General features: G+C 49.6%; 1 protein-coding gene across 1 annotated transcript in view; it reads left to right on the top strand.

The window, feature by feature from the left end:
* The first annotated feature begins 11,968 nt into the window (after window positions 1–11,968).
* Window positions 11,969–14,079, top strand: part of TUBGCP5 (tubulin gamma complex component 5) — a 1,250,274-nt gene continuing 1,248,163 nt past the window's right edge. The window contains exon 1 of the mRNA XM_069636613.1: window positions 11,969–12,232. Coding sequence (XP_069492714.1) covers window positions 12,093–12,232 — 140 coding nt within the window. The 5' untranslated portion in view covers window positions 11,969–12,092. The remainder of the gene's footprint in view (window positions 12,233–14,079) is intronic.

Here is a 14,079-nt window from a genome sequence, read left to right as displayed (position 1 = left end):
GTTCGAAGACCAATTGAAATGGACTACAAAAACTCAGAAAAACTTGGTTATTGTAGTTTTTATTAGTTTTGTATTCATGTTCAATGGTATTTGTTTTCTTTGCTGCTGAACAGTAAAGTTGAAGAGAAAGCATAATCCTTCGCCTCCGTGTCTTTAATAGAATTATGACTTTCTGTAACGAATGTGTTGAAAATCTGAATTTCACTTCCTTTCAAAGTGTATGGCTTATTGAATATTATTTCCAACGTATAGTTCATATGACAAACTAGCAACTTGCTGGTGTGGTTTGTTCACAGGCACATCTGAGAATTTATCGCGTTCTGTATTGAGATGTCACTCAATTCCAGCTAACAGTAAGAGACACCAGAGTATTGAATCCAAATAGTATCTGGTATGGTCTGTGTCTATAATTCAATCTTGCTATATGTACGGTCCTAATACTTAGTATAAACACTCATTGGCATATCTGTGTAGCATAAACTGTGAAGTTCCTACACATTTCTGACTACGAGGGAAGGAACAAAACATGTTGGGTCATGAAATTGAGTAAAGGTTTCAATTACTAAAAATAAATACAACATATGCTCTATATCTATATTAACGTGTGGACTGAGATATATGACCACATGGTCATTTGTAGAAACAATTGAAATACTAATTGATACCTAGAGAAACAGAATTCCCTCCACGTCCACTCTTCTTCGCCCCAGGACTTACCTCATGAGGCCCCTGCCCCGACACAGGACCTTCTTTTGTTTCTTTTATCCCTATAACCCCTCCCCCATCACCATGTCACTCAGTTTAATTTTTTATGCCTCTGGTGGGTTGGGCTTGTTTTTCCCAGCGCGGGGCGCCGGGGAGCGACATTTGCTGGTCCCCTGGTGGGGCTGTGGGGTGGGGCCTTCGGCTCCCTCAGGTGCGGCAATACTCCTAGGTTTCCTGCGGGGCTCTGGACCCGGTGGAGTTGGTTGCTTTGCCTGGCTTCGGCAGGGCTATGGCCAGTGCAGGGCTTTCCGTCCCGGGTCCTGGAGAAACGGGCCCGGGTGCAGGTAAGGAGTTTTTGGAGTGGGGGGCTCTGCTGAAGCGGGAGTCTGCCGGCTCCTCTTTCGGGTATTAATCATTGTGATGTCATTTCCTCCTAACGCCGTTCTGCTCGTGTGGTTTTACAGCTCGGGTTGGTCTCTCTCTCCACGTTGCTCCGGAGGCGTGTGGGCTCCACGACTGGTGCTATAAGTGAGGTTGCTATAGGGATTGATGTGGTCCTATTGGTTGTTTTTGTTTTCTGGCCTGTATTTAGGGAATGGAGGCTAACGGCTGGTTGGCGTTTCTGTTTTGCATCAGTTTTGAGAGGTCTTGGAATCCTTTGGTAACCTGCATTCTGTGAATACACGATAAGCAAACATTCCTCGAAGAGCAGGCATCTGGTCCTGTCTTCTTCCTCGTCGTCTTCCTCTTCTCCTGTGGTCTGCAGAAAGAGAAAGAAGAAGGTTAAGCATTTTTCCCTGTAAAGCAAGGAGTTGAAAAAGCTGCTTAAACATCATGAGAGGAGGCGGGCATGTGCACACGGACACAAGCACAGGCCTCTGTCTTCCCCTTCATCTTCTGGTAAGGAGTCTTCGGACTCTTCTTGTTCCTCTTCTGGTTCCTCTTCGGCTGATGCAAAAGGGAAGTACCTGGACAGAGCGGGAGTGGAGGGGGTGCTTGCTCAAGTGAGGGATTGCATGGGATTTTCGGAGCCCCTGGTACCGGTGGAGGGGGCCTACTCTTCTATTCACCAGTATAGGCATACCCCTAGTTTGGGGTTGCCGTTGGTTTCTGATATCCGGGTTAAAATCCTTCGGGAATGGCATGACCCAGACAAGATTGCAATGCCCCACTTCATGTCTAAACTTTACCCACTGAGGGGAGAAACTTTGCTGTCTGATCCAGTTGAAGTCGACGATATCCTCGCCAGTGTCATGCCTGCGCCACGGGCGCATCCATTTACGCTCAATATGGACTATTTGTTTATCATTTATTTACAACAGACTCTTGGATCCATCTATATTTACTTTGGGAACTTTATTTCCCATTTGCAAGACTTTGGTGCTTTATTATTTTTTCCAACAAACTACGTATACCACAATGCACCTGGCTACAAGCATCGATTCCTCGCTGTTCCTATTGGTTATCAAAGGAACTACACCCCCCAGAAGCCCTAGGGACTTGCCCTGCTTCCACCAGCCCAGGAACAGAAAGGGAGGTGGCTGATTGCCTGCAGGTGTGCTTAGCCAGGTGCAACCAATTAGCCTGCCTCTGTGCTGGGCTAGGCAGTATAAAGGCTGCTGCCTGTAGTGGCTCAGCCTCTTGCATCTGAGAGTCCTTCCTCCACCTTTTGCGTCTTCCTACGGATCTTGTATGCTGTTTACCTTCACTCCTGCTGGGACCCTGCCTTGTTGCTTGCTCCACCCTGCTGCCTCCAGCCATAGCCTTCCAGGCTCCCTGCCTCACAGCCCTGCTCCTCTGGGCTCTCCACACTGCAGCCGATCACGCTCTGCTGCCTTCCAGCCTCCGCCCTTGCCCTGCCGGGCTCCCCACATTGCAGCCGATCACGCTCTGCTGCCTTCCAGCCTCCGCCCTTGCCCTGCCGGGCTCTCCACATTGCAGCCGATCACGCTCTGCTGCCTTCCAGCCTCCGCCCTTGCCCTGCCGGGCTCTCCACATTGCAGCCGATCACGCTCTGCTGCCTTCCAGCCCCCGCCCTTGCCCTGCGGGCTCTCTACATTGCAGCTGATCACGCTCTGCTGCTTTCCAGCCTCAGCCCTTGTCCTCTGGGCTCCCTGCTCTGCAGCCTGCCTCACTCCGGCTGCCTTCAGCCCTTGTCCTCTGGGCTCCCTGCTCTGCAGCCTACCTCACTCTGGCTACCTACAGCCCTTGTCCTCTGGGCCTTCCTACTTTGCAGCTTATCACGCTCTGCTGCCTACTACCTACCTTTTCCGCTGGGTTCTCGGCCTAGCAGCCCTCTACAGTCCTCTGCTACCTTCTACGTTCAGCGGCCCTGTCCCTCAGGGTTCACTCCTTACTGCCCGGCCCTTATGGGATCCTTGCCGTGCAGTCTGCTTTACTCTGCTGCCCTAAGCCCTTTTTCTCTGGGCTTTCTACCTTACAGTCCTACTCCTGTGGGCTTACTCATTGCTTTCCTGCTCCTCTGAGCGCCCAACCTTGTTCCTTACTGTCCTCTGCTATCCTATCCTGTTACACGAATTTCCCTTCATTTCCTTCTGCTAGTTTGCTATCACCTCCTTTCCTGGATTTGTCTGTAGTATCTTCTCCTGTACTGTTTGTAGACCCTTTTGTACAGAGCTTGTCTGTTGGTTCCCATCAGTCAACCTCTGCCCCTTCCCTTGTCTCGTTTCTACATTACAGACACCCATAGCTGTTGTTCCAAGTCATGAGCAAACAGCGTGGGCCTCTGTTATAGCAAACTGTGCAGAAGGCTAGAGTATTTCCAAGGTTCGTGGAATACTCTTTTCCTATATCTGCATACACCCCAAGAGGGTATTCAATCTGTATCTTTTCCCTTGCTACTCTTCCCTACTCTTCGTTCTCTTTCCTTTCCGCTGTGTGTGTTCTTATCTGTCCACTTTATTTGGCACAACCACCCAAACCCTTTCTGGGTGTCCTGTACCACTCTTAATAGAGTGCCATCCCTGATAGAATGCAAGAGCAAAAAATGTCTTGTTCCATAGGCCGGAAAGGCACACACAGAACAAAGATGCTTTCCTTTCGGGTTAAGAAACCCTTGCATAAACCTATGGTTTCCCTAAAGACAGCAAACAAGAACCTTAGTCTAAAGGACAGTCTCGCCTTAGTAAACAAAGATTTACAAGCAGGGTACTATACTCACTGGCTTGCTGACCCTTCTTCCATGTACAATTATTATGACATTTGCGACTATGACCCGCAGTCCTTATCTGTTGCAGAGTTACAGCAAGATAATGAATTCTTACAGATCTTGTTAAACCAAACAGTGAAAAACACTCCTGTGTCTTCTGACAAGCCTTCTAACACAGCAACAGACAAGGATATAGCACTCATTGTGGGAGACTCTATACCAGAATACGCTGTTGCCAGAGTGATATGCGCAAGATCAGCTTGGCAAGCTCCCCAGAATGCTGGAAACCCTTATTTGACAGGACAAGGCAGTCATTATCCTGAGGTTTGTGCATCTGGTCCTGGGTACAAAAGACCTATACTAACCATCGGTTGTCTTAATGCTTCCACAGTATCTACTAACCACAATAACCCTAAGGTCAGTCTTCCCATTGCTACAACCGAATTTTCTGCCACACCAGCTTCTGAAGCTTTAGATCAAACTAATGATACTTACCTGCTACATGAACAACTCCTATGCCTTAAAAGAAAGACCGAAGACCTCTATGATGACTTTGTTTATTTGCATTATAAGAATCTTATGAAGGGACACAAGTCACCAGACCATCTGACACTATGTCCAACACCTGACATCTTATCTTTAGAGATCGACATGATAAGGCCTGGAATTGCCACGCAGAAAGGTATACAGACTTATACCAAGCAGATGGAAGACCTAAATATAGCATAGGTATCCCTTCTAAAGACTGACACAGCTCTTTCACCTTCCAGACACAGAAACTCAGGTTGTTGTGCTGACAGAAAAGAACTCCGCCGGTGGGTCAAATCACTCACACAGCCATTACACCACAAAACAAGGGTGGTCTTCTGATTGGCAATCCCTCTGAGTCAAAGGATGGTTCCGCCCTCACCCTTGCCTATTGTCCAGTACTCACACTTACAACCTCTTCTGAAATGACAACGTCAGCTGAGGAGACTGGCGCAGTTCACACCGAGCATGCTGAGTTGGCAAGCGGGGCTTGCCAAAGTGTGGCTGTGCTATCAGACAACACTCTTGAGCAATCAACATCTTCAGTTTCTTCGATACCCCCTGAATCGCCAGTGGTTGTGGTACCCGATCTACCAGTAGTTGCAACACCTGAACTGTCTGTAGCTGCTACAGCACCCGAACTTCCAACTGCAATTCATGATCTTCCTGCTGCTGTGGTTCCTAAACTCTCTGCCACATTTGAGACTCCTCAAGTCCCTGCTGCAAATCTTGAGGTTGCGATAGCTACTGTGATTCCTGAAGCTACTGCTAATTCTAATGCTCCCGATGCCCAGATTTGTACTTCCTTCGCAGCTGTGCTCGCTGCAGCAGAATCCTCTGCTACAAAACCTGATCCCTCAGCACCTTCTCTTCCGGATCCTACATCCGCCATGCTAACTGTTGCAAAGTCAGCGAAGGGTTTCCCTGTTAAGACTACTGCTCCAGTTGTTCCTGCTGGTGTATCTATAGCACTAAGACTGCCAGACTCTACTCTACCAGTCTCAGGTGCGTTCCAGCCCGCTGGTTCTCTCATGACACCCACACACCCAGTTGCTACAGCCTTGATACTCTCTACAGCCATTCAAGATCTCACTGCTGCTGTAACCTCTGAACTGTCTACTAATCATGGGAAAACTGCCGCTGTGACTCCTGAACTCTCTGCGGCTAACCCTAACGTTGTCATTGCTGCTCCGGATGTCTTGGAAAACCTTCCTAAAGCTACCAACTCTGCTGTACCTATGGCTCCACTTTCCAGCACCATACTGTTGTCCGTCAAAGCAAAATCTATCATGGAGCCTGCAGCAGTTTTTCGCAGTTCCTCTCTTCATGCACACACAGTTGGGGTCTGTGTCCAAAGACTTCGTCTATTCTGATTTCTACATCAAAAGTTCAGAACATTGGTACTGTCTCCGTCATTCAAGACTCTCACCTTGCAACCCGTTTCTGGTGCTTCATGATGTGCCTTTTTGGATTAAGACTCTTGTACGGTGTGACAGACATTCTTCCTGTAGGTCGGTCTTCGGGGAGCCTGGAGAGGGGCCTGGAGAGGGGCCTGGAGAGGGGCATACTGTCATGCCTGCGCCACGGACACATCCATTTACGCTCAATATGGACTATTTGTTTATCATTTATTTACAACAGACTCTTGGATCCATCTATATTTACTTTGGGAACTTTATTTCCCATTTGCGAGACTTTGGTGCTTTATTATTTTTTCCAACAAACTACGTATACCACAATGCACCTGGCTACAAGCATCGATTCCTGGCTGTTCCTATTGGTTATCAAAGGAACTACACCCCCTAGAAGCCCTAGGGACTTGCCCTGCTTCCACCAGCCCAGGAACAGAAAGGGAGGTGGCCGATTACCTGCAGGTGTGCTTAGCCAGGTGCAACCAATTAGCCTGCCTCTGTGCTGGGCTAGGCAGTATAAAGGCTGCTGCCTGTAGTGGCTCAGCCTCTTGCATCTGAGAGTCCTTCCTCCACCTTTTATGTCTTCCTACGGATCTTGTATGCTGTTTACCTTCACTCCTGCTGGGACCCTGCCTTGTTGCTTGCTCCACCCTGCTGCCTCCAGCCATAGCCTTCCAGGCTCCCTGCCTCACAGCCCTGCTCCTCTGGGCACTCCACACTGCAGCTGATCACGCTCTGCTGCCTTCCAGCCTCCGCCCTTGCCCTGCCGGGCTCTCCACATTGCAGCCGATCACGCTCTGCTGCCTTCCAGCCTCCGCCCTTGCCCTGCAGGGCTCTCCACATTGCAGCCGATCACGCTCTGCTGCCTTCCAGCCTCCGCCCTTGCCCTGCCGGGCTCTCCACATTGCAGCCGATCACGCTCTGCTGCCTTCCAGCCTCCGCCCTTGCCCTGCCGGGCTCTCCACATTGCAGCCGATCACGCTCTGCTGCCTTCCAGCCTCTGCCCTTGCCCTGCGGGCTCTCTACATTGCAGCTGATCACGCTCTGCTGCTTTCCAGCCTCAGCCCTTGTCCTCTGGGCTCCCTGCTCTGCAGCCTGCCTCACTCCGGCTGCCTTCAGCCCTTGTCCTCTGGGCTCCCTGCTCTGCAGCCTACCTCACTCTGGCTACCTACAGCCATTGTCCTCTGGGCCTTCCTACTTTGCAGCTTATCACGCTCCGCTGCCTACTACCTACCTTTTCGGCTGGGTTCTCGGCCTAGCAGCCCTCTACAGTCCTCTGCTACCTTCTACGTTCAGCGGCCCTGTCCCTCAGGGTCCACTCCTTACTGCCCGGCCCTTATGGGATCCTTGCCGTGCAGTCTGCTTTACTCTGCTGCCCTAAGCCCTTTTTCTCTGGGCTTTCTACCTTACAGTCCTACTCCTGTGGGCTTACTCATTGCTTTCCTGCTCCTCTGAGCTCTCAACCTTGTTCCTTACTGTCCTCTGCTATCCTATCCTGTTACACGACTTTCCCTTCATTTCCTTCTGCTAGTTTGCTATCACCTCCTTTCCTGGATTTGTCTGTAGTATCTTCTCTTGTACTGTTTGTAGACCCTTTTGTACAGAGCTTGTCTGTTGGTTCCCATCAGTCAACCTCTGCCCCTTCCCTTGTCTCGTTTCTACATTACAGACACCCATAGCTGTTCTTCCAAGTCATGAGCAAACAGCGTGGGCCTCTGTTATAGCAAACTGTGCAGAAGGCTAGAGTATTTCCAAGGTTTGTGGAATACTCTTTTCCTATATCTGCATACACCCCAAGAGGGTATTCAATCTGTATCTTTTCCCTTTCTACTCTTGCCTACTCTTCGTTCTCTTTCCTTTCCGCTGTGTGTGTTCTTATCTGTCCACTTTATTTGGCACAACCACCCAAACCCTTTCTGGGTGTCCTGTGCCACTCTTAATAGAGTGCCATCCCTGACAGCCAGCCTGGTGGGTCGCTCCTCTATGTCGGCCGAGGAGGCGGCCGTCTGGGATCCAGTGAACCGCAGGGTTCATTCCAGCCTTCAGAAGGTTCATGCAGGGGCGCATATGGCCCTTAGGGCGAATGTTTTTGGTTCCTACACGGCTGAAACAGTGCTAAATGGTTTCAGGAAATTGAAGAAGGCTGTCAATGAAGGCTCTGATTGTGCCCCTTTGCTATCGGACATGCAGAGACAGGTTGAAATTTTGGCCGATCTGGCTTTTGATGGGGTGCGTGTTTCGGCCATGGCCATGGGGGCTGGTGTGTCTGCCCAAAGGCATGTGCACTTGAGGGACTGGAAAACTGATGGGTTTCAGAAGCAGCTGCCCTGAAACTTCCTTTCACTGGGTCCAGGCTTTTGGGGGATTGCCTTGAGGATAAGGTGCACAAAGTTTTTAGGGCAGACGAACATGCTGCCAAACTTCGATGCAAGCCTCCTTCAACGGCCAAGAAATCTTCCTCTGATACTGTTGCAGTGACCAGCAGGTCTTTCCCTAGCTCCTCATCACATTCTTTTTGGAGAGCTAGGGGGAGGTCGGGGTCCTCCACGCTCTTTGTGTCGTGGGCCGGCACCTAAGTCCTGACGGTTTGGACTTGCCGGTTGGTGGGCAGCTCTGGCAGTTTTTTCCAGTATGGAAAAGGTGGTGTTCCGACTCCTGGGTTCTGGACACACTGCAAAGGGATTATCAAGTGCATTTCCTGTCTCCTCCTATCCAGCATTGCATGGTTTGGACTGTGGTTCCCAGGTCTCGGATCAAGAGGTTGGCCATGGACGCGCATGAAAGCCCTGAACTGCTTCGTCCAGAAGGAAAACTTCAAAATGGAAACTTTACAGAACATTCTTCCAATGTTATTCAAGGGGGATTGGATGAAATCTCTGGATCTCCAGGATGCTTATTACCACGTGGCTCTCCGTCCCTGGCACATGAAGTTCTTCCGCTTTGCGGTGGGATCTCAACATTTTCAGTTCAGAGTGCTCCCGTTCGGACTGCGATCAGCGCCCAGAGTGTTCACCAAGCTGGTGGCTCCCCTGGTGGCACATTTACAAATCTACGGGCTGCGGTGTCCATGATCCTTCCTCCTGCGACCACTCTTACTACTGACGCCAGCGGAAGGGGTTGGGTGGCTTCTTTGGAGGTATTCTCTGCTCAGGTGTTGTGGGATCCAGAGGAGCGCCGTCGATCATCAAATTGGCGAGAGTTGTGTGCCATTCTCCGGGCTCTGGTGTACTTCAAGAGGTTGCTTGTAGGTCGGCCGGTTTTGGGCCGGACGGACAATACGACGGCCTTGGCATACGTCAACCACCAAGGGGGTTCCGAGCGCTCCTTGAATGCCCTGGCAGCTCAGATAGGCTCATGGGGGGGAAATCACATCAGGTGTCCCTGGTGGCCTCACTTATCAGTGGGGTGGACAATGTTCGAGCGGATCTTCTTAGCCGCCGGTTTCCCTCCTCTGTGGAACTGGTCCTGCCGACCCAGGTCTTTGCAGAGATCTGTGTCAGGTTTGGGACCCCTGTTCTGGACCTGTTTGCATCTCCGGCCTCGCCGATTGTTCCCCTCTTCTGCTCTCGTTTTCAGGCCGAGTGAGCTAGGGGGGTGGATGCCCTCTCTGTGCAGTGGCCTCAGGGTCTCCTTTATGTGTTTCCGCCTATTCCCCTTCTGCCCCGGGTGGTTCAGCTCATCAGAGTGTCCAGGGTGACTGTATTATTGTTGGCTTCATTCTGGCCCCGCCGGAGTTGGTTCCCCTCTCTGTTGGAGCTTCGGTCCAGGAGCCTTGGCTGGTTCCGAAGTGGCCTTGTCCCCTTTTAGAGGATCTGCGGTTGGGAGTCTGCCAGATGCAATGGGCAGTGTGGCTATTGCGCGGGCTAGGCTGATATCTCAGGGGTTCTCTGGTCCTGTGGTAGAGTCCATAATGAATGCTCTAATGCCCTCAACTCTGAAGGCTTACGGCAGGCATTGGAGCCATTTCCGGGACTGGTGTGGGATCCCTCCCCTACGTTCTGGCCTCCACGCTATCCTTAAATTCCTCCGGCATGGGTTTGACAAGGGCCTGGAAGGTTCCACGCTTCACTCTCAGTGGGCCTCCATCAAACTCCTTTTGGGGGACTCTGATGGTCACTTGGATGGGGAGGTGTTGGTGGGGAAGTTGCTCCGGGGTTTTTCTTCTACCTGTCCTTGTACTTATAAGGGGCTTCCGCCTTGGGATCTCCCTCTTGTGTTAAGGTTCCTTCAAGGACCTCCTTTTGAGCCAATTTACGAGATTGATATAAAACATCTGACGCTGAAGACTGCCTTTCTTATTGCCATCACTTCTGCCCGTAGGCTTGGGGAGATTGGGGCTCTGTTATGTCACCCTCCTTTCCTGAGGGTGCTGCCGGACTCGGTGGGGCTGAGGTGTGATCTGAAGTTTCTCGCTAAAGTTGTTTCTCGGTTTCACACCTCTCAGGATCTGGTTCTCCCTGCCTTTTTTCAGAATCCGCAAACGCCAGAGGAAGTGGCTTGGCATAACATTGATGTGCGGCGGGCGGTGTTGGAGTATTTGGTTAGGACTGCCCCTTTCCGCCACTCTGATAGGCTTCTGATTACTTTTAGCCCAGCTGGTGCTGGGCGTAAGGCATCTGTGGTGTCCATTAGCTGGTGGATCCCTGTTGTGGTCTCCATGGCCTATGTGGCTTCTGGCCTGCCTACGTTCAGTGGGGGTGCAAGGGGGGTTTCTCAAAAGGAGATTTGTAGGGCTGCCACTTGGGCTGATCAAAGCACTTTCATCAACCACTATAGGTTGAATGTCTCCCACTCAGGGGTTGGTTCCTTTGGGGTTGGAGTTTTATCTGTGGGGATGTGAATTTGGAGTTATTAAAGGTGTGTTTTTTCTGCACTGTTTTTGGCTCTGTGTCTCATTGGGAGCTTTTCCCTGTTTCTGCTTTGGTATACCTCATGAGGTAAGTACTTAGAAGAGGAAGAGTGGACGTGGAGGTAATGCTCTGATTACTTACTGGTAATCTTCATTACTCCTAGTCCTACTCTTGCTCGTCACAGTACTGACGACCCTCCTCACCCTCCCTGCGGGGAAGGTCCCATGCTCCGGCTTCCTGATATGAAACTGAGTGACATGGTGATGGGGGAGGAGTTATAGGGATAAAATAAATAAAAGAAGGTCCTGTGTCGTAGGCAGGGGCCTCATGAGGTAAGTACTGTGACGAGGAGGAGTCGGACTAGGAATAATGAGGATTATCGGTAAGTAATCAGAGCATTAACGACTGTATTTGCTACACTAAATCACTTTATTGGGGCGGGCGGGTGCACGTCTCTTTATAGATTTTAAATGAAGATATTTAAATACAAATTGTATATATTGCTCATACGTAATTGGAAGTATAGCACTGATGTACGTGTGTTGACTTCTCTACTCGTGCTTTGCGATAGAATCCTGTGGAATTTTAGATTAAAGTAGAATTTAGAATACACGAGGAATCCTATGCTGGAGACAATAGAGAAACAGGTACTATACAGTATGTATTTACTATATGCTTGGTAAAAACATGCAACAAGTGCTGCATTTTGTGTTTATCTACCAAGTACTGAAATAGGTCAAGTAACACTTGTCGGTGTATACAGCACCGGGAAGTGTGTGGTGATTTGACACGAAACTTTCTGTAAAGGGAAGAATAACAAGCAATAAAATACATAGAAACTTCATGCGAGAGCCTCATCCCAACAAACAGCACTTTCATGCGAAACAAGACAGTTTGTAATCGTGTACAGATGCACCACAGAAACAGATCTCGAAGCTTCCCATTAGAAAATTACTGTAGACACCGTTTCAGCGGGTGGCGTCCTTCTTGCATATCAAGAAAGGAATGGTCAAAACCTAGAGACCATAAAGCAACAAACCAATAAAAGATTTACATCAATCAAAATGTTAATTGATTTAACAGAGCAGAGCGGGCCCACAACATGAAAACATTCAGTAATCGGCCATTATGTTTATCGTGGAGAAAGCCCGCTTGCCATTGCAAGATGGCTGCCGCAATGATCCTTTCAAGTTTTTGACAGCGCTGTGCTTGTTCTCTTCCGCGGCCAATGTCAATACAAGAAAACATAGCTTGTGGTGTTAGTCATAAGAGGGCGGGGGCTTAACTACACTGTGGGCGGGGCCTTTCGGTGAAGGGGCGGATTCAGCCATGCCGATTGGCGTACGGAGGATGGTGAATGGCTAACCAAAAAATCCGTAGTTGTCCGGGTAAAGGTAGCATCGGTTGTTGCGAGGTCTCTGAACTACCATGGCGCACTGGACTCACTTCGAGAAGGAACAGGAGAAAGACGTCCAGGCACTGGTAGAGCGCCTGTGCGGTTCCAGAGAGGAGGTGGAGGGAGAGGAGAACTATCAGCGCGCCCTGCTCTATGCTTGGTCCCACTTCAGGTCTGTTATGTTAAATCACCAACTGTCACCTGCGGGGAATTTGGTTTATATGAAAGGTACTAGAACCGTGGTCCTGTTTCTCTTTGTGGCAATTTTATACAAATGTACTCGCGCTCGTTGTATATCGGACCTTGTCTGTCTTTTTGTGGTGCAGTCCTTTTGAGTATGTTGATGACACTACTGACATGAAACACCAGTTGAGACTTTCCCTATGTTATCAAATGTAGTGAAAAGCTCGGTGTGCCTTTTGGGGTTTCTTGCCTAAGTGGCAGTGAAATGATAATTTTATCCTTGGGTTCCATCTTAAAAAAAAAATGAATTTTGGCTCACAAATCAGGTGCTCCTTTTTTATTTTTGTGTTAAAGCGCCACCCATAAGCGAAACTATTGTATTGGGAGTACAGCTAAGAGGGAGATGGGATGTGCTGAGGTGGACACAGCGATATGATATGATGTGGCATTTATAACGCACCTGTATACAAGTGTTTCTAGGCGCGACAAGACAAGGAGGGGAAATGAAGGCAGGACAAACTAACGATCTTACTAGGCCTTGTGTCATTCAGATTGCGCAAGTGCGGGGAAGGGAAGGGGAGGAGGGCAAGGGGGAAGTGCAGTTAACTCACAAGTGCAGCCATTGGGTGGCTCATAAGTGCAGAGTTAAGGGACTGTAGAGCGGCAGATACAGACCATTGAGTGCTGGGGAGCCGGGAGGCAGTGCAAGGACAACTGGACGTGCAGGAGCCTGGGCCTGAGTTCAGAGGGTGACCAGGGCGCAGAGCAGTGAGGTGCATCAACAGGGGGGAGGAAGAGAGAAAACAGAAGTGAAAAGGAAGGTCTTGAGTTGCTTCCAGAACCAGAGGTGGTTCTGCTCCAGTTTGAGAGAGGCAGGGAGGCTGTTCCGGAGGGAGGCCCCAGCCGAGGAGATAGATCTGCCCCCAACACTCTGCTTGGAGAAGCGTCTGACCCTCCGAAGGTTGGGTGTAGATCGGCAGAGAAGTCGAGAAGAAAGATGTTTTAGAAGAGAAAGTTGGAGGTAGAGCGGCCCCAGAAAGCCTTGTGGATGATTCAGAGGGTCTTGAAGTTGATCCTTGCAGCCACAGCAAGCCAGTGAAGAGATTTCAGAGCTGAGAGATACGATCCCTGGGCTTGAGGCTAAGGACAAGTCTCGCAGTCCTGTTCTGGATAAGTTGTAAAGGTCGAAGAGTAGAGACAGGAAGATTTAAAACTGCTGCAATAGTCCAGCCTAGAGAGGACCAGAGCTCTAGAGACGGTGAGCTTCTGGGGGAAAGTGAGAAAAGGAAGAATACCTCTGAGGTGGTACAGCTGATAGTTTGACTTCTTAGAGTTGTGGGAAGGAGAGGGTGGAGTCGTAGATGACACCAATGTTCTTAGCATCACAGGAAGAGGGCTCGGAGTGGGCGGCTAGAGAGAGAGAGAGAGGAAAAGAGGGAGTGGGTGTTCCAAAAGAGGATCTCGGTTACACCTGCGCCACATCCACTCACTTTATTAAATGCCCCTCCCCATCTATTCTTTGGGGGACATTTTTTGTTTTCCCTGCAACGTTTTCTACATCGCAGTAATGGGATTCAGGAATTTTGTTCTTGCTCAGTACTTTAGCCTGCTTCAAAAAATGCCAACACTTGTTCGTGCTTTGTCATTACAGCAGCTCTTTTTTTAAGAAATGCAGGTATTGTCCCAAAACATAGCAGTCCTGCTAAGAAATGTGGGCATGATGCAATCAGCCCTGCTGTGAATAATTGCCACTGTGCCATGACATGTATATAGCAGCTCTGTTGATAAATTAGGCTACTTTGCCTGAATATATATATATATATATATATATATATA

The sequence above is a fragment of the Ambystoma mexicanum genome, chromosome 7p, assembly GCF_040938575.1.
Source record: "Ambystoma mexicanum isolate Mex_15411 chromosome 7p, UKY_AmexF1_1, whole genome shotgun sequence".
Classification (NCBI taxonomy): Eukaryota; Metazoa; Chordata; class Amphibia; order Caudata; family Ambystomatidae; genus Ambystoma; species Ambystoma mexicanum.
The sequence above is the reverse complement of the archived record's forward strand: the minus strand, read 5'-3'. Positions and strand labels throughout refer to the sequence as shown.